This window comes from Musa acuminata, chromosome BXJ3-8, assembly GCF_036884655.1.
Source record: "Musa acuminata AAA Group cultivar baxijiao chromosome BXJ3-8, Cavendish_Baxijiao_AAA, whole genome shotgun sequence".
NCBI lineage: Eukaryota > Viridiplantae > Streptophyta > Magnoliopsida > Zingiberales > Musaceae > Musa > Musa acuminata.
The window spans coordinates 45800997-45825179 of record NC_088356.1 but is presented as its reverse complement, the minus strand read 5'-3'; the positions used below and the strand labels follow the sequence as shown (position 1 = coordinate 45825179).

The following is a 24183-nucleotide window of genomic DNA, read 5'->3' as shown; positions in this document are numbered from 1 at the left end:
ACTCTGACCTTGGTTTTCCCACCTTAAGCATCCATCCTCATCTAACCCACCTATAAATAAGTATTTCGACAAGAGTTTCCCACATCACTTCGGGTAAAAGCTTGTCTATTTTTCTCGTCTGCCGGTCGTCCTTTCAGGCATTGGTCACATGGGGGTTGCAACCACTTGACTTCTGTCGACCAAAATCTTGACTTCAACGTCCTGTCGCACTGAGCTGGTCAACTGGCGATGACCAACCAGAGGTAACCAAATCTATCTTCTGGGTAACTGGACCAGTCTGATTTAACGATTAATGTTGAAGTTTTGGTACATCGATCAAGCGAGGCTACACTTGGCTAGCTTCGTTATAAGTCCAGCTCTCCCAAGGTTACTCGGCAGCGAGTGAATTCAGCATGGTTGATGCTTGGAAATTTTCAGCTGGTTCTTCCAAGCTCCTTGGGAGTTGCGGTGGTTGTAGCTCCGGCCGAACGGAGAGATCAGGATGGAAGATAATAATGGATTGTTTCTCTCTTGCAGTCTCTCCGAACTCATGTGTTTGCGTGAAGACACAGGAAGAAGAGGATGGCCTCGAGAGGAAGTCTCTCATAAAAAGCCATGTGGAACAGGTGATAAAGATCAAAGATGTTCTTGATGGTGCCAAGACACTGGCTTTTCATCTGGAGCCCAAGGTACTCCTTGAAGCATTCTTACCTCCATATTCTAATGAGATTTCCTTGGGTTGTTTAATGGCTGAACTCGGTTGTTCTGAAATCTGGCATATTGCTATATCCATATAATGTGTGAATTCTGCAGACTGTAGTTCTGAAGGTGTCGATGCACTGCAATGGTTGCGCAAGAAAAATTGAAAAGCACATCTCGAAGATGGAAGGTATAGATGAATTTTGCTTTGCTCATCGTTTATGTTCATTAACGTCAGGAAAAATAAGCAAAAATAATAATATGTCTTGCTCTGCACACACAGTTCTCAGATCGAACAAATATCCTTCAACACAGTCTTTTCTATGGTTCAGAGACGAAAACTCTTCAAATACACACCAGCATGTCACACCATATATCGTCTTTATGATTTCTACTCGACTTGCTAGTCTATAATTATGCCTCTGACTGCAATTCCATCGATATGCATAAATCTTCCGAAAAATTAGCAGGCTTGTCATCGGGGACTGACTTCCCATCATCGCATGCTAAGAAGCATTAGCTCTTTCCGAGTCTCCTTAGCTCATATCTAGAATTTGTGTCTCTTCTGGAATGAACTAGTGCTACCATTCAGATTCCTTCTCCTACTATTCTTGTTGATGCCGAGGCTGGTGGGATTTTTCATCAGTTAAAAGAACTCTTCGCATTTACTTTATCCCGACATTGATGGATAATATTCAAAGCAACGATTAAGCAAGAGCGACGTTTCCCACCGTCCTCCTGTGGCGTAATAGTGCCTCGAAGTGCATGACAGCACATGGGGCCATTGTTAGGATGGGGATGAATTCATGGAAGATCGAGACGATGAACCATCGGGAGGCAAGAAATAGAGAGATCTGTTTGGGTGACCACGTATGAACGTGTAGTTGTTGTCTGAGCAAGCTTTCATTCGGTTCATATCTGTACTAATTTCACTGGCAATGACGGTGCGAAATTTAGTCGGCATCATGTAAGAGAAGAAAAAGGAAGCGCTGAATCACCATGATCTGCCTCATTCGATCGACTCTGTTTCTGTAGGAGTGAGCTCCTTCAAAGTGGACTTGGAAAAGAAGAAGGTGGTCGTGGTCGGGGACATCACTCCATTCGAGGTGCTGGAGAGTGTATCCAAGGTCAAATTTGCCGAGCTGTGGTTGGCCTGAGCTACAGTTGTTGCTCAAAGAACACGTACTGTTGTATTGGTTGATGCAGTTTCTGGAAAGAAAAGACGAGGATTGGACTGGCGCAGGTGATTTATTTGCAAGAGCCAGGCATTCATGTGCAACCCTGCGTTTGGCTGGCTCTTTTTCCACTTCAACTCAGGTATTATAAGCCCTCATAGCAATTATAAGAACCCATTAACTTGTTTGAAACCAAAACATTATCAAAAATACCCAGGCACAAGTTAATAGTAATATAACAGTCTAGTTTTTGACTGAAAAAAAGGTGTTACACCTATCATCAAAAGTGTTCCACAAAAGCATGCATCGCATGCTGATGGGTTAGCAAAGAACATTGAGAAATATTTCCAAAACTGTGATAAGACAAAACCATAAGTGAGCAAGCGAGGGATAAGGAAATTGGCCCATGCTCATAATAAATAGCATATGTGCCCAAAATGCTTGAGATTACTCTCACAAGCATTGCCTTCACACAGCAACAACTTCTAGCACAGTAATTAGAGGAGATGACACAAGGAGAGAGAGAGAGAGAGAGAGAGAGAGAGAGAGAGAGAGATAAAATACTTGGGCAGAATGAACACCTTTCAACCTATTCCTTCTCATTTTCCCCAAACCATTTCCGATCCTTCAACTACGTAAGAGCAGCAGCAATTGGTGGAGCAATTACAGGTACCACCAGGACTGTTGTGTTTCTAGTTACCGGATGGAAGGCAGTGCTAGTCTCCATATGCTCCCAGATCAATCTCCGTTTCTCCTCCATTGTCTTTTGCTTCTTTTCCTTCTCCTCAAATTTCTTTTTGCAAGCCAAAACTAGCTCTTCATCCATTTCAGAGAACATTTTCTTCACATATTGTGTTAAATTCAGAACTGTTTGATTCCAGTGACTCTGGAGGTTCCTCTCTAAAGCTGGCAAAACCAGAGGCATGATTGCTTGCCGGTTTTGTGCCATCAGATTAATCACATGATTATTATTCCACAAGAACAGGGCCCTCTCTGCAACCTGAAAACCATTTAACATCTCTTCAAATTATTGACGATGGAAAAAAAATAAAAATAAGAATAAAGGTCGCTGCAAGAAAAGTAATGAATTTCAGTGCCAGGATCAGATCAAGACAAATAGAGTCATATTCGAGAACCACTTTGTCTGATAGAAAGGGTAGCTACATATACATCACTCCTCATTGATGTGCAATAAGATAACACCCATTGATGAGGCCTCAGCACTTAAAACTTACACACGATTCAAATGGTAATAACAATTATTATAGTGCATTATTTATTGTTTGCTAACCACAAAAATGGAAATAATAAATTACTATGCTCATCTATATCCAAATCTACATACAAATTAGGTAATCACATAGAAGAAAAACAAACTGGAAATATTTGATTGAGTAAACCATTGAAGAACCCTTTCTGTTAATAATACAGATTTATCATAGAGGCCACTAGAAACTGCTTTGCAACATAGCGTTAGCATATTCTTAAAGAGAATACTATTAAATATCGAAGCAAAACAAACAAGAAAAGGAGAACATGATAATGGGGGAAACAAAGAAAAAAAGGCATGATACAACTCTAGCTGACACAACGATCTAAAAGAAATGATAAGGAATAATTATAAACTAGGATTTGCATAAATTTAGGTATATAGAGAAATGTGAAAATATAAACCTCAATTTCATCGTAGAGTTGCCTTTTTACAACTTACGTTTCAAATGCTCAAGCCATCAAAATAATTTCTTTCCTTGCAAGGGTATACCTATTTACATTGATCCCCCATACCACACATTTGTAATGAACTCGTGTACTAGATCATGTTTCTCTTTAAGATAACTGTGAAAATATGCATGTGCCTGTTCATATAAATCTCACATTGAATATGCAATTACTTTCGGCTGAACCTTTAGATGTGAAATATAGGTTCTTTCCAAGAATTTTCAGACGAATAACTAACTAAAATGATCTTAACCACTATATGATTGAATACACAAAATCAAATCACATATTTTAGTTAATAGAACAAACACACAAAAAGTTTGAGAAAATCTCTGCTCTTACTGGAAAAAAAGAGACATTTGGTGCTATTTCTTTGAATATTGTAACTGCTGCATTGTGCTTGTCAGTCTTGTCTTAATCCAGTCTTGAAACTGCTCTACACAACAACAACTGACAACAAGCTTTATTGCCCAACTATTTGGGGTCAAAAACATGGATCATTTTCCCACCATTGAGCAAAGGAACCAAGTCCAACCTATAACCAAAATAAAGAAAAGACTATGGGGCCTGCGATTGACATGATTTCTCTTAGAATGAATATAAAGTGCTAGACGCATAAAATATTCTCTTTCTTTTTGGAACTTGAATGAACATGGGTCTACTAGTTTCATAGTTCTAACTCATATCCATGATTATGTGTCACACTTGAGCAGTGATCAAAGAAGGTCCACACAGAAAACAAGTAATCCCAATAATCTTTGGTCCTTGATCATCAAATGGCGAGTGTAACACCATTAACTTTCAGTATGCCATTAGAAGCCCCACATACATCACCACTGAAATGTAACTTCCATGTTTCAAGAACATACAAATTAGCCAGAGCATCAGAAGCTTGACTTAATCCATAACTAAGAGCATTCAGAGGAACATGCAAGGGGTGGCGCTTGTTTGCAGAATTTTACTACAATAAGCAAAAAAAAAAAAGGTGACTGACAAGAGTCACAAGACTGTAATGTCAACCAAAAACCAACAGATCTTTCAAATTACCCCAGAAAGTTCACATCATGATTCAGAGATAATGAGCCGAATGAACATGCACATATCCAGACAGCACAATGATATATTCTTTTTAGCCAAGAAACAAAAGGAAAACCCAACAAAATATAATCATCATCATCGTCGTCAACGATATGGTAACCATAAGTGAAGATTGCATGCTCTGCCAGAAATTCAACAAAATTCTACAAGATTAATTAATTAATTTATTAACCCTAACAAGATGGAGTGGACCCTAAGAAATTATTTTGGAGCAGAGAAAATACATGAGAACTTACAGATAAAATATCAAGCTTTCAAAATTGTACTTTAAGCTTGTGCAATTAGGAAGCAAACCCAAAAAGGCTTCCATGGACAATAAAGGAGGCCTAGATAGAAACAATCATTATTACCTGGAAGTGGGAGCTGTTGATGCAGAAACCAATCCTCCGAAACAATGGGATCATACAGCCTTGGAGTTCTGCCGTGTTAGTAGCCTCCAAGATTTCCTCCAACTCACTCAGAAACATAACTTCCTTTTGACTACTTGTGACCGGCCAATATCTCAACAACCCTTTAATTACTGAACTTGCCAGCTTAGGCTCTTTCTCTATGAACTGTGTGACACAGTAAGTTAGCTGTTGTTGATAAACGCCTAATGTTTTTGGTTTGTGCAGAGGCATCAGGACCCTCCACAACAATAATTTGTGCTCCTCCTTAAGAGGCTGTGCAAATCCACTGATCACACTGCCAAAAACTTCTAAAATCTCCACAATCCCATTATGGCGGTCTGTCTCAAACACAAAACGGTAGAATATGTTGCTCACTGCTTTTCGGATGAAAGGGCGATGCACCATAAATTTTCCATAGATCCTATGCAATATTGTTTTCAAACAATCCCTCTCTCTGGGATCCTCGGAATCAAAGAGGTCAAGCAGTCTCATGACAAATGAATGATCTATATATTTCTTTCCTATTTTACTATCAAGGTATGAGGACTCTATAAACTTTTGAAGTAAATCATAGACAAGTTGCAGATGGGTCCAAGCAGAATCGTACACTGGCACTTCCTCTTCAGCCTCCCCACCACCATTACCGGATCGCGTGTTTGGAGGGAAGGCCCTAAACAAGTTAATGGCGATCATTTTACAGCTAGCAGAAATGACAGGTTCAGTGAACCGAGAAGTCCCAGCATCAACATAACCAATGAGATCTAACAGCACCTGCCGCTTCATATCCTTCTCAGTGGAGTTCTTGTTTGGATCAGAGAAGTCGAAGACAAGGCAGCAGAAGTTTAATTTACTAATGAAAAGGTTCTGCTTTTCCGCATTAGGGACATCTTTGAATAACAGTAGAGGTTCGGCGCTAGTGACAACATTCGATGGGAAGATAGCAGAAGCAGTCCGCTTCATAGTGGTAGATCGGGAGGAAACCACATTGTCACTGCTAGTCCGATGGATTGAGTTCCCGTTCACGGAACCCGTCCCGTTGTTGCTGGGCGGGAGATGAGTGAGATCCAAAGAAGCATCGGATTGGAAAGACTTGTGAGGTAATTTACTCAGGAACTGCTTCCACATGGTGCCAAAATAGTGGAGGCGCTTAGATCAAGCTCTTGCTGCGGGAGTTGGGCGACAAGAATGGCATGCACGGAATCTAAAATACCGATGCCACTTGAGGACTTGAATGTGGAAAGATTCGACACATCAACAACGATAATTCTTGGTGGAAATGAAATAGGAAACTGACATTATTAGATGCGATTGATCTAGAAAACTACTACTCCTCCCTGAAGCCCTAAGATGAGACGTGGAGACTATGAAGGAGAAAAACACAGTGGCGAACAAACTAACAGAAGCCTACGGGATACGATTCAGAACCAAGATCGAGCAGCAGAAACCATAATTGCCAACACAAACACAAACACAAAAACAAGACCAATCTTACGTCAAGCTGTGCTAACGAGAGTGAACCGACTCGAGATCTCCACCAGGGAACGCAGTCGGAAGAAGGGGGCCGAATGCAAGCCCTCGGAACCGCTGGAGCAAGATGATTTTAAGGTTCTTCCGGGTTCACGGATGTGAAGAGAAGAGCTGGATCCGAAGCTTGGTTCCGAGAGGCGGCGGCGAATTCCAGCAGGAACTCGAGAGATCAGATCCGGCTTCGATCTCTCCCACCCTCATTACAAGGGGGATGGATCCGCCGAAGAGGAGGAGGAGGAGGAGGAGGAGGAACCAAAAGCGGCAATAGAGAAAAATAAGAAAGAAAGAAAGAAAAAAAAAAAAAGAATAGCAGCGCCGACCGGTGGCCCTCCCCTTGCCTCCGCCTCCGCCTCCGCCTCTTTCATGGTTCGAAGCATCTGAGCCGTCGGCACGAGATCCATTGGTCAAAATAAACTGAACCGTTGATTTTTGCGAGGATGGACCATCGACTTGATAATGCCGAAGACAAGAAGCAGAAGAAAAGGGCGGAAACTGCGAAACAGTTGATTTTTACTTTTATTTATTTATTTATTGGTTAGGCTTATTATTGTTGGAGTGTAAAACCGATAAACATCACTTTTTATATGAATTAAATAAAATATAATTTAATATCAAAATATTATAAATACTTTAACAGTTTAGACTAATCAAATTAATGATAGAATATTTAAAAAATCATGAGATAAGATTTACATAGAATAACTATTCAACGTGAAGGAAAAAAAAAAAGAATCGTATCAATCTTTCACTATAAAATGATAAAATTAAACGCACTCTCAACTAACAAGAGGATATTAAATATCTTACCCTTCACTTTAAACTCTTCAAACTCATCGATCGTAAAAAGGACTTAGATCGATACTCGTGATGATCAATCGATTTTTAAAATATGCAATATATATTGTTGCACCCTTACACGAAGGAAGCAACTAAGTCGATGATGAAGAATGTGATGAAGTATTGAAGAATCATATATAATATCATCAATAATTGAGCCAGAGATGATTTAGTTATTCAAATTACTTGAATCTAAATTATACTTTTCCACAACCCTTCACCCATAAACGGATGGTCAAATTGAAATAATAATTTTACTCTTTAAGTAATATTTTCAATATTACGTGAGTATCAATCAATGAGATTGAGTGAAATTGTTGGATATAACCTAATTCTCCTATAACTTGTGGTGAAACTCTACATCCAACAAGAGGCCATTTGAGATTATTATGAGATAGCAGTTGTCAACTCCTCGTGCCTTAATAATCGATTATATCAAGAGTAGCTTGTCAATATATCACTTTACAAAGAAATGATACTGAAACATAGATATTGACTTGACTTACTTAGAGAAGACGATCAAAAAGGTAAAAGAGTGGACAAACAAGAGTTTTAAGTCAGTAACTTGATGCTGGTGAAGCTCTAACCATCATCACTCAAGTTCTTTAGGCATAAAGTGCATAAAGGATTGATACATAAGTATGAATTGACCATTCCCAATTATCAATAGGGTAGGTAATATCTCTTATAAGTTGTAATTGTCAACGTTGCTTAAAATTTATAATGTCTTTCACGCGAGCAATTTGAAAAACTACCATTCAGATCCGTAAGATACTTCTCGAAGTATTTTAACTCAACTATCCCCTACTAGAACCTCAAATAAAAAGTGAGTTGAAGCTATTTTAACGGATCACAAGATAAAGCTACCCAACAGAGTAGAGCGGATCAAGTGATTGGTGAATTGGTGAAGGCTTCCTTAGACAAAAAGTCATAAAACACCCTACAACACGAAGAGGCAATCATTAGAGCTTACTAGCAAACGTTGACGATGGTGTTAATAGTTTAAGTGGCGGAGAATATCATGAATGATCATTTTGCACCTACAACATATTTTTTAATAGATCATTTATCGCTTTTGTTTACTTATACATACGTTTGGTAGCGTGCTTTACCTTATTTTTATATGCTTTTACTTAAAAATTGTAAGTAGTAATAGTTTATAGGGCTACAGAGTGATCGTTCAATAGAATAGGCAAAATTATCCCAGAATGACTTAGTTTTTATATGTCATAGTCTATTTTCTACATGTTATAGAGCGAGTAAAACATCCGCTATCTCAGTACCTTAGAACTACTCAGGTAGCACAAGACTGGGTGGGAGTTTGGGATAGTATTGGGCTTTGATTAGATTTACAAGTTCATATGTTAAGCCTATAGAGACTTGCCAATATGTCCGACACATAATGAGCAGTCGTTTATAGACTTACGATTATTCGTTTACCTTCTAAAATCCATAGTTTCTCCTTTCTTTTCTCTCGTACATAAGTATTTGCTGAATTGCTTGAAAAGTTATCATATTTACGAGACGTTGGGACTTGTCGGTCACTCGTTCTTAGAACAAATCAATTTACACTTTTATCAATCATTCGAGACTTTAGCAAGGTTACAACTAGATCGACTCTTTTGTGAATGAATAATCAAGGATTTCTCGTGATTTAGACAATTCTAATTAAGTTCATAACAAAATGGTAGTGACATCAACATCTTCGTATGGTGGTGTGGAAGTGTACAAATATCATGGTCTGCAGTACCGATCCGACAGGCTTCTGGTATGCGGACCATCTGTTACCGTTTCGACACTGTAGCACTGCTACAGTGCTACGACACGCCTAAATATACCGAGCGGTACACCTGGGTGTACCGCTCGGTATACCGTACCGTACCGGTACTGAGCCTAGGTCGAAACTCCGGTACGATACGGTATTGCGGACCTTGACAAATATATTAAAACATGCTATATATATATATGTATTTACTATAACATGTATATGTGAGAGTACACTTATTTTCTATTACATGTGTGAGTATATGGATATGTTAAAACGTGCTATGTATGTATATACTACAACGTGCATTATAGAAGTACATGTATATGTTATGACTTATAGTGTCAGAATATATATATATATATATATATATATATATATATATATATATATATATATATATATATATATATATATATTATGACAGGTAGTGTATGAGTGCATAAGTACTACCATAACGTGCTAATATGAGATATAGAAGTCTATGAATATATTACAATCCTATATATCCATATAAGTATTTTTGAGTTATTTTTATCTTTTTATTATACATATACTATGTTGCAAGAATATACTTGCTAAATAAATCACAAGATGAGATGTTTACTCTTAAGTGTCTTATGTGTATAATTTTAAAATATTATTTATATGATATGATACATGTTTAAAATTATAAATATTTATATTTATCGAATGATTACTCACTATATATTTTATTTTGTTGATAAGAATATTAATACCTTACCCAAATAATTGAGTAAGAAAGTAAATACGTACAAGTCTATACCAACATAGATACGAGCGAGCGATGACGTATAAGTATATTTATATATATAAATTTTAGATAGGTATGTTTTTTTAGTTAGATATAACAGATAAAGAAATATATCAAAATCGTTAGGTACAAAAAAAATTCTGTCATTCTGTTTAGGAAATTAGTATATTTTATTTAATTTTTTTTGTTATGCTGATAGTAATAATTAAATTAAAATATCATATTTAATTTTAATTTTAATTATACGTATGAAACTTAAATAGGGTATTACTGTGGCTGCTGAACATCGATGACCGTAGCCAGGACTCACCGTTGTCTCCGGGAGACGGCGCGTGAGCAGCACTCGGACTACCCCTTCTTCAGACCACATCTCCCATCTCAGTTAATCACATCCGCTGACGTCTTGCCGTAGAACGAACCCTAAGTCGCACCGAGAGATCTACTAGATCTATTCATCTTCCCCCTTGTTCTATTTGCAAGCAACATGCCAAGCTTTCCGCAGGCCGGAGCGGTGACCATCTGCGAGATTAATCGCGATCTCAGTACTAATCTCTGTTCTTATCGCATTCTATGTGCATTTGAAACTTGTCTTCGAGTAAGAAAATAATGTTTTCTGGTCCCTCCCCTTTTCTTATTCTTAGTTACTGCTGAAAACTTGTTCGATGATCGGGCGAAAGAAACTTATGGCAAAGTTCTGGTAAGTTCCTTTTGAAACAAACTCTTGAAATAAATATATCTTTCGTGAATCTTAGTTTTTTTCGCTTTTCTTAAACTACTGGTTGATTAGTAATGTGAGTGAAACGAAAGTAAAAAATAGTTTACGTGTTTTGTCTAACAGTATCATAAGCTCGTGGTAAAATAAATTATTGTATTAACTTTTCGCAGTCTGTATCTTACTATGAGCGGGATGAATTTTATTGTTAAGTTCATTTTGTGGTTGAATTTTCTAATTGATACTGGCCTTTCTAGGGAATGGTGTTCAGTCCTATTGCTTTCCAACCAGATCTTATGATGCCTGATACAGAGCAAGTTGCAGAACAAGAACTGAGCATTCCTGTTCCGACGAGGGGTTTTGCTGGTTTGAAAGTGAGCATCTCTGAGTCCATTAAGCGCATTTTCTGCCCAAATGAGGTAAGTTTGTTTCTCCGGTCTTGTTATTAGTTTATAAACAAGGCTATGATCATTCCAAATGCTTCGTGGGAAATAATTATCTTCTTCCTTTCTTTACAAATTGTGATTGTTATCTCACATACAAAAATATGTTGTTCTTATATTTCACTGGAATTATTTTCATTATAAGTACGTACACATACAAATAGTGATTGTTTCTCAAGTTTTTTTTTTCTTACTTTAACTCTTTGTATTTCTTTGTCTTCCTCTTTCACTCGCTTTCCTGCCATAAACTGCTGATATTTGTTCACGTGACTTGGGAGATGTCCATATTGGGACAAAGGACTTTGGTTCGCAGAAATAAGTGATTGAGCGATCTAACTTTGATCCTAGGTTCATTCCTGAAGAGATCTATCCATCTACATTACTTTAATGCCAAGATATTCACTCATAAAGCCTTTAGAAACAATAGTCTTAGATCTGTTTGCTCTTTGTACATAAGATTTGGAAGTTTTTCCACTATTTTAAGATTATTACAATTTAATTATAGCTCATGCCTTGAAAAAACAACTATGGATATATGCTGAGAGTTGAGTTAAAACTATCATTTGATAGCTTAGTATTTACCTGTTGAAGAGTTAGCTGTTCCATAAGCCTATCGTCCATTTAGTTGCTTGTCCTATTTTCTTAATTTTTTAGATTGCTTTAAAGTTTTCATTGCATTTCAAGATGTTTGTACAGTGAAAAGCAATAATGTTATATCAGGAACGATTAATTCTGATTTGTGATTTTTTTTCTATATTCAAATATCATGTGATCAATCTAGTTTACATTAACTTTTACACTATGAAACATGGTGAACGTTACATGTATCTCATAGGCATGTCAATCATATAACCTCCTAAACACATCTGTCCTTGTGGACCTCACCTTTCAACTTTAGTTTTTTTTTCTTTTGTCTTAAAAAGGCTATTTTGTTCTTTTATGAACTGGATCTAAGATGATGGTCTTTTAAAGGTTGATACTAATGTTCTCTTTCCTCTTCGATTGTTTTTATAGTTGAATGCACTGGAAGAAGTTGATACTCAAAGAGTAAGTTGGCATCCACATAAGCATTGTTTAGCATTTGTATCTGGGCCAAGTCAAGTAACAATAAGGGATTATGAGGATTCAGGTAAGTCCTTTGAACTTATTTATTTATGGGAAATATAAACCTAGTATGTTTCCTTGAGAAAATCAACTTCCATGTGACCAGATAGTAAAGATCCATGCATATTGACTAGTGATTTCCAAAGAGGCATCAAGACACTTGAATGGAGGCCAAACAGTGGCAAGATGCTCTCAGTTGCATGCAAGTAATATTATGGTTGCTATGTGCTTGTTAACATTCTTATATTGCATTACACTGTAAATATCTTGAATTTAAATTACTACAAATGTCTCTTCTCAGGGGTGGAATATGCATTTGGTCTACTTCTTTCCCAGGCAATGCACCGTCTGTTAGATCTGGAGTTACCTCTTCTGTGAGTAGTGTTTCTAGAGGCTCTGGAATTCGATGGATCCTGGTAGATTTTCTTCAAAGCCCCAATGATGAACAAATAAATGTACTTTCTTGGAGTCCCAATGGAAGATATCCTTTTCACTTCTTTCAAACTTTGCAGCCAATTCTAGAACATCCTCAATGCACTTATTTCTCAAGGCCAAAAGCTCTCCGATGCACAATGCAATTTAATGTTGTAACCCTTCATAGATGTTGTCATATAATATTTTTGAATGAACCTTTTACCAACAATATAATCTTTGTATGTATGATATAATTTGTTCTGTTAAACAGTTTATTCTTGACATTATATTACATATTTGGCATCTTCTTCGGGTGATAGTTCAGCATTTACGGTATGGGATGTTTCTCAAGGTAAAGCTATTCAGTATCTTTTTTTTGTTATGTTTTTATATTGTTCTTATTTGGACTCACTTAATTGATTGCTTTCTTGTTATGCCAAGTGATTGATCTGTTAAAAGTATTCTGCTTCTTAGTATATAAGCAACTATAAGCTATTATCATGATGTGACATCTTTTCTTTTATTTCCTTAAATTGCTAACTATAAGTGAATACACATTTCTTAAAAGGAAGTTCGAATATTTGTGGCTTCATTGTAGGGAAAAAAAGTGGGACAAATTTTTAATAATTTTGTTCGACATTGTATCTTGACTTGCTTCTTACGTAGAGTAAAAAAACTTTCTCCAATATTTCGATATGGAAAATATTTATTTGTTAGCATTTTCATTTGGTTGTCATTGATAGTTGATACTTCCATGGGCTTGTTCAGTCGTCAAATCAGTATGCTTTCTGGTATCTAGATAAGGCATTGCATTAGCAGGTTAATTCTCCTCCCTCGTGGTCAGTGTCTTCTCTCCCTTCGCTTCGCTACAGTCGCCCCCCAACTTCCTCAACAACCTCCTCCCCCTTTTCCCCTCCCAACTGACAACAACCCACAATCACCCAACTGATAGCAACCCAATCGACAATAATCATACAACAACTATATTCAGTTTCCTAGGATGGTAATTGATTACACAATCATAATCTTTTGCTAATACAGGGCGATTCTCATAGGTTATTGACTCGAAGGAGGTATCCACTCTAATCCGAAGGCCTTGAGAGTTGGGTTTTGAGAGGTCTAGAAGGATACACAGGCAGATGTCCCCTCTTGTACCTGAGAGTGATGTCATCAAGTTTAAGCAATTTTGCTGAACAAGAATGTTTGGTTGCATAAACTCTAGTGGAAGCCTTGGGAAGTGTCAGTAAGTGGGAGTGAAAGTTATTTTTAGTATGGGAGGTTGGAATCAAGGTTGCCATGGGATTAAACATAGGGCTTGGCCCCTTAGAAACCATGGACCTCCAATGAGGGTTTGTACTATACCTGATTTGGAAAAGAATCTAAAGTCGAAGACGCTCTCCATTGGGGAGGGCAGGGGGTGGAATGGCACTGGGGACAGGAGGGGAGGAGGAGCAGCTTTTATTCAGGAGTCGAGCACGATTTCAGTTGTGGCTTCTTAATCCTTAAACCCGTATATGTACTAAAACAACAGATGTCTACAGTAACAGCCCCTTTCAAAATGATATATATGGTATTCAGTGTTCTTATTTGTTGTCTTTTTGTTTTCACTTAGAAATTGTTGCATTTGGTTGCTCCTGGTGGACAGAAACCAGTCTATTATTCTTGTGATTTTCATTTGGTTTTTGTTCCTATTCCAAAGAAATAACAATTACCATATCATAGACAATTCACATCTTTGGCTATATAAAAATGAATTCTCTTGAGAGATCAGCTATGACGTGCTTTACTTGTGTCAGTCTTAACTTTGCATCAGGTTGTCAGAGCAATTCATAATAAATGTTTTTTTTTTTTTTTTCTAATGCTTCTAAACTTTGTATGTACAGGATTAGGAACTCCTATTCGACGAGGTTTAGGCACGATATCAATGCTGAAGTGGTCACCGAGTGGAGACTATTTTCTAACTGCTAAGTTGTATGCTCAAATTTTATCCTTTTTAAATTTTTGTTTGATTATATAAATAAGTTTGGTTCTCAGTTGACATTCATTTGAAAGTTTATTTCAATATTCTATGCAGCGATGGTACATTCTACCTATGGGAGACAAATACTTGGACATCAGAACCTTGGTCTTCAACTAGCGGATATGTCACAGTATGTAATTCAAAAATAATATTGTCCTCAGTTGGGTTCTATGAAAAAAAATGTTGACTGCCCTTGTATAGTTTCTCCCCCCTCTTGGAATACAATGGTCAAGTTGCAAAACCTTAATGCTTATGAATTGTAAATGTTGTCATCCAGTATGATTATGCATTATGGCCACTTTAATCTTGAAATATAGTTTTTGTTCCTGTTTGTTTTTCTCCCTCTTCTGTTGGTCACTGTGGTTATTTCTCTAAAAGATTTGCATCTTTCCGTTTGTTGTTAAATTCTTTAGGGAGCTACATGGGATCCAGAAGGACGGATGATACTAATTTCATTCTCTGAATCAGTAACTTTAGGTTCAATTCACTTTGCATCAAGGCCTCCTTCATTGGGTATGTGATCTGGTTTTAATTAGAAGCTTATCTTATTTCTAACATGTATAATCTGCCATAGTCACAATAGGTTGTGTTTTCTGTTGTATGAAACTATGAATGATGAAACTAGTTTTCTTATAATTAACTTAACTGATCGTGTATGAACCTTTCTGCTGATTAATAATTGTCATACAGATGTTTTATCATTAAACAGATCTCACATATGGAGCAGCATTATTAGCAAGGATGCTCCAGGAAGTGTTAAAACAAAAAATTCAATCTGTTGTCAATTTATCGTGAATGTTTTCGTCATAATCAACCTGCTTACACCTTGTTTATGATTTCTTAATGAACTAGTAGAAACATTAGTGATATTATCATATGTTAATGTATTAACTCATTATTCTCATAGTCATTTACATTGAATGATTGATGTTATTGTGTAGGTTTGATGTGACTGATCATCATCGATATATGCCTTAAAATGCATCTAAGAAATCTGTCCTAGAGTGTAGTAGGAGGCATCCAGCTTCCTTGTAGGTCTCACCTTGCTTGTGATGAGGATAACAAAATTAAAAGAAACCTTGGTTAGAAGCAAGGACTATTGTACCATGCTGGCCGGTGGTATTGGTCTAGGGACGGATCAGTATGAAAAAGGCAATAAAATGGCCAAAAAATCATAAATTCATAATCATTAACTTGTTGATATGTAACATAAGAACAATCAAACTCGGAAAAAAAAGACCAACTATTATCGTAAATCTATTGGCCATAAAATCTTGCATAATACAAAGGCTACAAATACGATGAGTTATTATCATCATAAAGGTTCTGTCATACGTGCTTAAAGTCATCGACTACCTAAAGTCATTGACTACCTAAAGTCATCAATTGTCTTCCCCTTTTCATAAATAATTTGTGTGGATCCTCGAGCTTCGTGATATGAATCTTGGGTGGCATTCGTAAAGTGCTGCTACTTCATACATGCCCTATCATGAGTAGATGACCCTCTATCCATGCCCCACCCTGAGGAGTAGATGGAACAATCAATACGACGACACTACTGTCTATGTGGAGCACAGAATATGAGGGAGGTGTCTCATCACTAGACTGAAATTGTTGCTCGACAATTCTTTCTATTGAATTGGTTGATGATACTACCTTCCCTTTCTCTTCACACACTAGACTGACGTTTGTGGTTGTTTGGTGCCACAGACCCTATGAGATTGACTCCTCAACGTGCGACCGTCACATTCTGACTGAGGGTGTTGTTCCTCCTACTAGGATGTTCCTTTTCTTATGTAGCCTTAGTGATGAAACGAGATGGATGTGGGGGTCGCCTACCTCATTAAGCAAATGATCCCCTAGGTTTTTTGTTGCCTCGATCCATTCCAATATTGGTTGATAATCTTTGTTATAGAACTAGAGGTCAAAAGAATCTATCTCTGGCTCCTCCAGTTCCTTGTTGAGATTGGCATATCACAACGCATATTGTAGTGCACATATACAAGCTTTCTCTAAGTGTCTATATAATAGCCGGTTTGTAGATCGCCATGTAAATCAAATCGAATGTTGACCAGACCAATTATGTTCATATCCTTTTGATGTTGTCATTTGTGAAAGCACATAGACTGCAATCTTTATTAGATTGGATGCGGACCTTGCAAATTGTAGCCACCACTTGGCTACAAAAAAAAAAAAAAAAAATTGCAGCCACTTGGATTGGTACGCCGCCTCTTCCTATGTACCATCTGGAACGGAGCAGTCCATGTGTTGATCATTGAGAATGTTCGGCGTGTTTTGTAACATTTTGGTGGGAAGACAATCATTCATTAGAAGCAGTGAGAAATGAGTTTTAGTCTAATAGAAGATATTAATCTTGATAGAACTACACTACGTAGAAGTTTCCATGTCACCAATCAAACTAGATGTCTTGAATATTTCTTGTTATCTATGTTTCATGCACTTTGCATGTAATGATGAGTAGTAGTTAGATCGTAGAAATGTTGGTTAGAAGCAGTGAGGTAGGACTAGAATCAAATCACCAAGTCCTTTTACATGTGTTTTATGAACTCTAGTTTAAACCAGGGTCTGCCGTACCGGGCGGTATGTACCGGTCCGAGTGTACTGTAGCACTGCTACAGTACTACAGTACTCGGCACACCTAGGTGTACCGCTCGGTATACCGTACCGTACCGGTACCGAGCCCAGGTCGAAATACCGGTACGGTACGGTATTGCGAACCTTGGTTTAAACAACTAATAAAATATACTAACTTGAGATGTTATTTATGTATGTGATATATTTTATGTTTTTTGTTTTATATATCATATTTTTTCTATATCATTAATTCTTGTATTTATTATATATATAATATATGTTGTACTCCTTTTTATATGCCTTCTTTAATATTATTTCATACTTACATTATTTTATCCAAGGAATATTATATCACGTGTACTATATCTATATCGGTCCTTGAAGGACCCGCATGTGCGGGTGTATCGACACATGACAAATAAGGGAGAAGAGGAAAGCACAGTAGAGGAAGAGGAAGGAGGAAGGAAGAAGAGAGGAAGAGGAAGGAGGAAGGAAGAAAGAGGATGAGGAAGGAAGAAGTGATGGTGATGAAAGAAGAGGAAGGGAAGAAGGAAGACAAGGAAGCGGTGGGGGAAGAAAGAAGAAGAGAAAGCGATAGAGGAAGAGAAGAAGAGGAGGAAGAGTACCTTGGTGTATAGCACCAGTGGTGGCAGTGTCAGATGGCAGCAGCTCAGGAGCAATTCCATGCCCCCCGCGAAAAGAGGGCTCATGTTCGTGAACCCTAATGAAACTTTAAGTTCTTTCTAAATTTTTTCTAATGGGTTAGATTAGATCACTTGAAAGGGGGGTTGTGCTCCTATCTATTTGCCACACTCGTACTGCTATGTATCGCCCATCTAGTTTGATCCGATACAAAATGAAGAACCTTGATTTTATCTTTATATAATTATCTTATTTTATATCGAATTATCATGCCCAGACTAGCATGTACCATGTGTCTGGTTTGGTCTAGTCTGATATGAAATGAAAAACCCTGATTTTATCTTTATATCAAGGTTCGCTCTTTCGGGTACTAGACCCATCTCGAAGATTTGTCGGTATGGTACAATACCGGTCTATACTGGTGTGTCAACATATGGTACGTTGGGACATGCCGATGAGGACTCAGGCTCGGTGGCGAGTCGGATTGGTACATACCAAATCTTTGTTTTAAGGGTAAACCAATTCTGTTTCATAATCATAATGGGGATAAGACTTTTTTTTTTTCTAAACATCAACAATGTGATTCTCATTCTTTGTCCACTTTCTGTGTTACCAATTGGATCCTCAAAGTTATCTTTGTTTTTGACTTGTTTGTGACATCAACAATGCTATTGTTTCAGGACAGTCTAATGAAAAAGAAGGTGAAATTATGTTCATTTTACTGGTGTGTTGGAGCTGTGAAAGTGGAAGCAAATGACCATCTTCAAAACTCTTTATTTGAAAGTTGATATTTGTGTAGATTGGAATTGATAGGACAATATAGTTCAACTTCATCTACTTGACTGTCAGAGGGAGATAAGAAAGGTGTAATAGCACTAATAGCGTCAGATATACGTGATAGTGTTAGACACCGAAGTTCTTGGAGAACCTAACTGATTAAATATGCTTTTCACGTAATGCAATATTGTGTGATTGTAAGTTCAAAAAATAGTGCTAATCATAGAAATTTAGGTACTTGTGCTAGCATATACTGAGTTATACAAAGATATCATGGTATATGCACTTAGATGTTTTGTAGAATTCAAATTGGGAAGTATAAAATCTTTTGCTTTAGACATAGCAGCTCTTTTGTTTGTTAAAGAAATTACAGTAACTGTACTATTGTATTCAATAGTTTTATATTCCTGATGCACATTTTGTTACCTATTTATTTGAGAAATATTGATCATCATGAATATATGGAACCTTCAATAGAAAGCTACTTGTCCAGTATCTATATCAGCACAGTTGTAATTTAGAGTATCTTCTGATATAATCTTAGATCTAGCAGATTGATAACTATCTTGTTATTTCTGTGTCATTTGACCTCAGATGCACACCTTGTACCAGTGGAATTGCCAGAAATTGTCTCTTTGACTGGAAGGTAATGAAAGTTCACCACCTTATTGTATGTCATTCTTTTATATCTCGCAAGCTTCTAAATCTATCCAGACTTATATGAATCATAGTTAATCATTTAATGTAATTTCAGTATTATAATTAATCATTTAATATTGGTCATTGAATGTAATTAAACAATGGAACGAAATGAAAGATGTTTTACACAAGGTTTGTTGTACCACAGTATACCGCTCGATACGGGCAGTATATACCGGTCCAACAGGGGATCAATATGGGTAGTACGTACCAGTCTGTTGGTACACCCCACTGTTTCATGTGTCGGTACGTACCATACCGATGGCCGGTCAGTACACTGGTCGGGACGGTAAGGCAAACCATGATTTTACATTACTCCACTTGGTATAATTTATCCTAAAAAATTGCAACATCATGCACGATACAATTAGAGGATGTCTAAATAAACATGCCCAACCTATGTCATGGGATCGAATCAAAATGATGGTGATATTAGGTTAAAGAATTACTTTCTAGTTGGCCAAAATGTAATTATATGGTACTTCCAACATGAGAAATCAGGGTCTAACAAGTTTTTGAAAGAATTGGTGAATTTAATGGACAAAAATTTTTGCTGTAGGGAAACAAAACTACAAAGTAATCTATAAGTTTCATTTAGTGCTGGCTGCATGTTTGTTTGTTTGTTTTTTTGGCCACAGATGGCAACATCCATAATCAAACTAGAAACCACCAAATTCATGTTTCTGATAAAGTATATTTTTTCTTGATTAGTCTCTCCTTTCTCCATCAGTATAAATCAGTATGAATTAATTGCTAACTAAATTGTTAACTACACCTAACCAATGTTTTTAATTTTTTATAGATCTTCTTTAGACATGACCAAACCACCTTAATTGGTACTTAATTTATTCTTAATAGAAGCTACCTCTAATTGATGAATGCTGCCTCTTCTTTTGATGCTACCAAAGTTGCATTTTACACATTTAGTTTCAGTCCTACTTAGTTAAGAACCCTTGGTTCTTGTCTCAAATTTTCCTTTGTACAGTTTATCTCAATTTAATTGTATCAATCAAATAATGTCATCAGCACTTTAGGATCCCATGATTGGAGATGCTATCTGAGTATCATGAAGTTTTAAAGTAATTGCTTTTTACAGGTGTTGAAACATGAAAAATATTAGAGGCAGTAATTCTTGTCCTGAATTGCGAACTGACTTGAAACTGACATGAAATTAGTGCCTTAGTGGATTCGAGTTGTGCTTTCTTGTGCTTTGGCCATGAACATGTTGGTTCTAAATTTCTAATCCAATTAGTACATATTTTTGGTTTGTGTTTAGGAAAGTTACATGACTAACCCTGATCAACCCAGCAATAATCAAGTTAAATGTGTTATTGTGCCATTTTCAGGTTAGTGCATTACTGATGGTGCATTTCAATCTCATAAGTGGGTTGAATCGTGTGTTTACATGGTTAATACTATTATCTGGTTATGAGTCATTTGATTCAAATCATGTTAGCCTTGGGCCTGAACAAATTATTAGACATGTTCGTGTTTCTGTTTGAATTTTTGACACTTGTCAAATGTGGGGTTTGAGTTGATAGTTCTATTGTTTCGTATGCATCTCAATATGCACAAACCTGATTTAACACCTTGGCGCTCTACATAGTGCTGGGATTTGGTGAACCTTATTTCTAATTCCCATGATGTTTGAAATGGAACTGCTGGAATTTTTGACTCATGTGGGTGTCTGTGATGGAATACATTTTGTGGGAAATTTTACAAGAAAATGCAGATGTTTGGGTTCATAATCATATCTTTCTGCCATATTGGTATCATATAACATCATTTGCTCAAAAGTGGAATAATTTGGGAGGAAAAGATTCTAGGAAACTTATTGGGTTATGACATGATGGTGCAGAAATGAGTAGAAAGATTCCTGGAGAGATGAGGGTCGGATGGGTTGACATTTTGCTGCCGTTCTGAGGTATTAGACAGTGTGACCCTATTCAGCAGCACGGCATGGTAGCTTCTCTGCACTAACATCCCATACGAATTGCAACATTTATCATGTACTCCACAATAGACAGGTTCCATCCATGTGAAAGTGGGCTTGAGAGTTGATATATGGAGAACCTTGAAGGATAATTGCAATCATCAGCGGTTGGTAATATAAGTTTGTAGAAAGGGGACTTTGTTTTAATTACTATCGTTATCGTTCCTGTGAAATACGAAAATATAGCAAACTAAATCCTTAGAAGACGAACTCATTAAACCTTTACATCTCTAGATAAGGTGGACTGTTGAACTTTACTTATAATTCAATGGTTAATATTGTGATGCATAAATAAATTACTTTTTACAAGGATGTGGACTTCGCCTATAATGTCGTACGAAAATTGATGCAAACTAAAGCAAATGAATCATGACTGTCTGTTACATAGAATTTGCATATTTCTAGTTCATGTTTTCCTATACATGTTATCTTGAGTATGTTATGGCAGTTATAGCATGTTATGCATTATTGGTTGATGCTCTATTTGTAATTTCTCAGTAGAGGCATTGAGAAGGTAACCTGGGATGCTTCAGGAGAACGCTTAGCTTTGTCATACAAAGATGGAGATGATATGTACAGTGGTCTGATTGCCATATATGACACTAAGAGGACACCTCTCGTCTCAGCATCATTAGTGTTAGCACTATCATTTTGCAGCAATATGCTTTTTCTCTTTATATGATATTTCATTCTTAAACCTGTAATAATATGCTCTAATGTTCACTAATGTATCATTTTCTTGTTAAATCTAGTGGCTTCATTAGAGGACCAGGAGAAAAGCCAAAGCCACTTGCATTTGCCTTCCACAATAAGTTCAAGCAAGGGCCACTTCTATCTGTGGTAGGATATTGTAGTATTCCCCATTTGTCGCTCAAGAACATACTCTCTTTATCATATGCGTTGTATTATTATTGAATCTGTTAATTGCAGTGTTGGAGCAGTGGATGGTGTTGCACATATCCTCTCATATTTCGTTCTCATATCCTTCCTTAATTAAGGTAAAAAATCTGCCTGTCTATCAGCAGAAGTTCAAGCATTTGTGCAACTCAAAGGCATTGATAAACTCTCTAAATAGTTTGTTGCTCCATTAACTGGTATGACTAGTGGATTTGAGAGCTAAACATGAAGGTCTTTGTCAATGCATTTGCTGACAATGCCTTGCCGAGACCTAAAATTTGAATTAAGTCCATTGTTACATTAGTTTAGTCAATGTTATAGTTCAATTTGGGTTTTTCTCAGGTCTTGTTCAAGTCCAGAGAGTCAGATTTTAGTTTTTCCCCCATTCTTTCGGTCTCTCACATGAACTTTGTTTCATTTCCACAACATCCAAGTTCGTTATTTCTTGTTTAATCTGAGTTAAGTATAAAATTTTAGATTATGGTTTAAACCTTCATTCTATTTTTAAGATTATTTTGTGGTTCATCCAGGATACTATTTTAAACTTTTACCATAGGAGCCATATTTGTGCATCTACTGTGCTGCTTTTTGCATCAACGCCTAGCATCTGTTTTACTCTGTTATTTTTAATCCATAATAATCTTTTGCATACTGAAAGAAGACAAACCATCTAGACCTGAGCATGCCAACTAGACCTTTGTGCAGATAACTATGGCATGCTAACAGTTAACTTATTGTTATTGAAAATAATGGTGAGGCTTGGTTCTTCTCCTGGTGCCTGAAGTAGATTCCTTTTTGTTTGTTTTGTTTGTTGCATTTATCAAACTGATATTGATAACGTTTGCATTTAATGACCACTAAGTTTATAACTGTTCCTTCAAGGGACACTTGAGAGGCACAAACACGAATTTGGGACAAGGATAGAATAATATGACACAATATGGATTCTAGATATTAAAAGAAAGACACTAAAGTTAATAAATGTATTCATTTCTGTTTCTGTCAATAAATGTGATTACATCTTATATGACTTGAGAACATTTTCATAAACAAAAGTTGTTGCCAGTAAGTCAAATGTCCAGAAAGTCATAGATTAATATAAACAAGCGGTTGATATGTGTGTGTGTGTGTCCTGCATAGCTCCTATGGTATTCAACACACCTCCAAAGGTATCTAGCAAATGTCAGCCCTATATCTACCTAACTAGCAAATGGTAGCAGTTTGAAGAATTCATTCTATACTGGCAATGAATCCCTAGTAATCTCTGAGTACTACTTTATTGAACATATTAGCTGATTATATTTTTGGTTGCATATTGTTACAGACTTGCAGTTTTGTCTGGGTTGAGAGAAGTCAATGACCGCCGCTTTGACAAGATGGTTATGATTTGAATACATGCTGACGAAGCATAGGGTTGCGCGAGAGACTTTGTTCTGGAAATCTAAAATGTTACCAGGAATATGCTGTTGTAATAGCTGAAGCTAATACTTTTGTTCCGGAGATGATATTACTTCCAAGCAAAAAAATCTTCTTTCAAAACATAGTGGCTATGGTACCTCGCAGAGACGCATGCTCTTCTCTTGTAGCTATTGGTTCTCACATTCTTAGATTTCCTATTGCCTCATTCTACTAGTTGCTCCTGGGCTCGCTATTCCAGCCTGCCTTATGATTGATTCTTCGTGAAGTTGTGCATCAACTAGTAAGTCAGTCAGTCTGATCAAATATTGGACACTTGATTTGATATCAATTGTAGTAATGTATCTGAAATAACTAGGGCATGTTAAGGAGTTCATCTCAGTTGTTATAGGCGATCCTGCAACCAAAGACTAGTAATCACCCATTATAAGAAAGATCCTTGTGGTTTGATTAAGATCGCTTTTTGAGTTCTTTTTGCAGCTTAACTTCCGTCATCGGTTTAATTAAT

The 24183-nt window shown here is 36.8% G+C and overlaps 3 protein-coding genes across 3 annotated transcripts; 2 read left to right on the top strand and 1 right to left on the bottom strand.

Annotated features, from left to right (window-relative positions):
* The first annotated feature begins 331 nt into the window (after positions 1-331).
* LOC135644645 (heavy metal-associated isoprenylated plant protein 35-like) lies at positions 332-2079 on the top strand. Its single transcript, XM_065162412.1, has 3 exons — positions 332-668; positions 793-868; positions 1714-2079. The coding sequence occupies exons 1-3, from the start codon at positions 393-395 to the stop codon at positions 1833-1835; spliced, it is 474 nt and encodes a 157-aa protein (XP_065018484.1). The 5' UTR covers positions 332-392; the 3' UTR covers positions 1836-2079.
* LOC135644644 (serine/threonine protein phosphatase 2A 57 kDa regulatory subunit B' kappa isoform-like) lies at positions 2078-6946 on the bottom strand. Its single transcript, XM_065162411.1, has 2 exons — positions 5021-6946; positions 2078-2853 (listed from the first exon to the last, which is right to left on the bottom strand). Exons 1-2 carry the CDS (start codon positions 6182-6184, stop codon positions 2485-2487), a joined length of 1533 nt encoding a protein of 510 aa, XP_065018483.1. The 5' UTR covers positions 6185-6946; the 3' UTR covers positions 2078-2484.
* Positions 6947-10251: 3305 nt separating this feature from the next.
* Positions 10252-23883, top strand: LOC135644598 (aladin-like). Its single transcript, XM_065162314.1, has 15 exons — positions 10252-10505; positions 10605-10660; positions 10933-11094; positions 12133-12247; positions 12329-12428; positions 12524-12707; positions 12934-12988; positions 14520-14607; positions 14711-14786; positions 15070-15169; positions 19265-19316; positions 21861-21998; positions 22115-22202; positions 22293-22360; positions 23584-23883. Exons 1-14 carry the CDS (start codon positions 10448-10450, stop codon positions 22353-22355), a joined length of 1335 nt encoding a protein of 444 aa, XP_065018386.1. The 5' UTR covers positions 10252-10447; the 3' UTR covers positions 22356-22360; positions 23584-23883.
* The last annotated feature ends 300 nt before the right edge of the window (positions 23884-24183 follow it).

Excerpts from the sequence above, each read along its gene's own strand:
- LOC135644644 (XM_065162411.1), bottom strand. The coding sequence starts at position 6,184 with ATGTGGAAGCAGTTCCTGAGTAAATTACCTCACAAGTCTTTCCAATCC. Across the intron at positions 2,854-5,020 it reads TCAACAGCTCCCACTTCCAG|GTTGCAGAGAGGGCCCTGTT; the intron begins GTAATAATGATT and ends AATGGTTTTCAG.
- LOC135644598 (XM_065162314.1), top strand. The coding sequence starts at position 10,448 with ATGCCAAGCTTTCCGCAGGCCGGAGCGGTGACCATCTGCGAGATTAAT. Across the intron at positions 11,095-12,132 it reads GCATTTTCTGCCCAAATGAG|TTGAATGCACTGGAAGAAGT; the intron begins GTAAGTTTGTTT and ends TTGTTTTTATAG. Across the intron at positions 21,999-22,114 it reads CTCGTCTCAGCATCATTAGT|TGGCTTCATTAGAGGACCAG; the intron begins GTTAGCACTATC and ends TGTTAAATCTAG.
- LOC135644645 (XM_065162412.1), top strand. The coding sequence starts at position 393 with ATGGTTGATGCTTGGAAATTTTCAGCTGGTTCTTCCAAGCTCCTTGGG. Across the intron at positions 669-792 it reads CTTTTCATCTGGAGCCCAAG|ACTGTAGTTCTGAAGGTGTC; the intron begins GTACTCCTTGAA and ends TGAATTCTGCAG. Across the intron at positions 869-1,713 it reads GCACATCTCGAAGATGGAAG|GAGTGAGCTCCTTCAAAGTG; the intron begins GTATAGATGAAT and ends CTGTTTCTGTAG.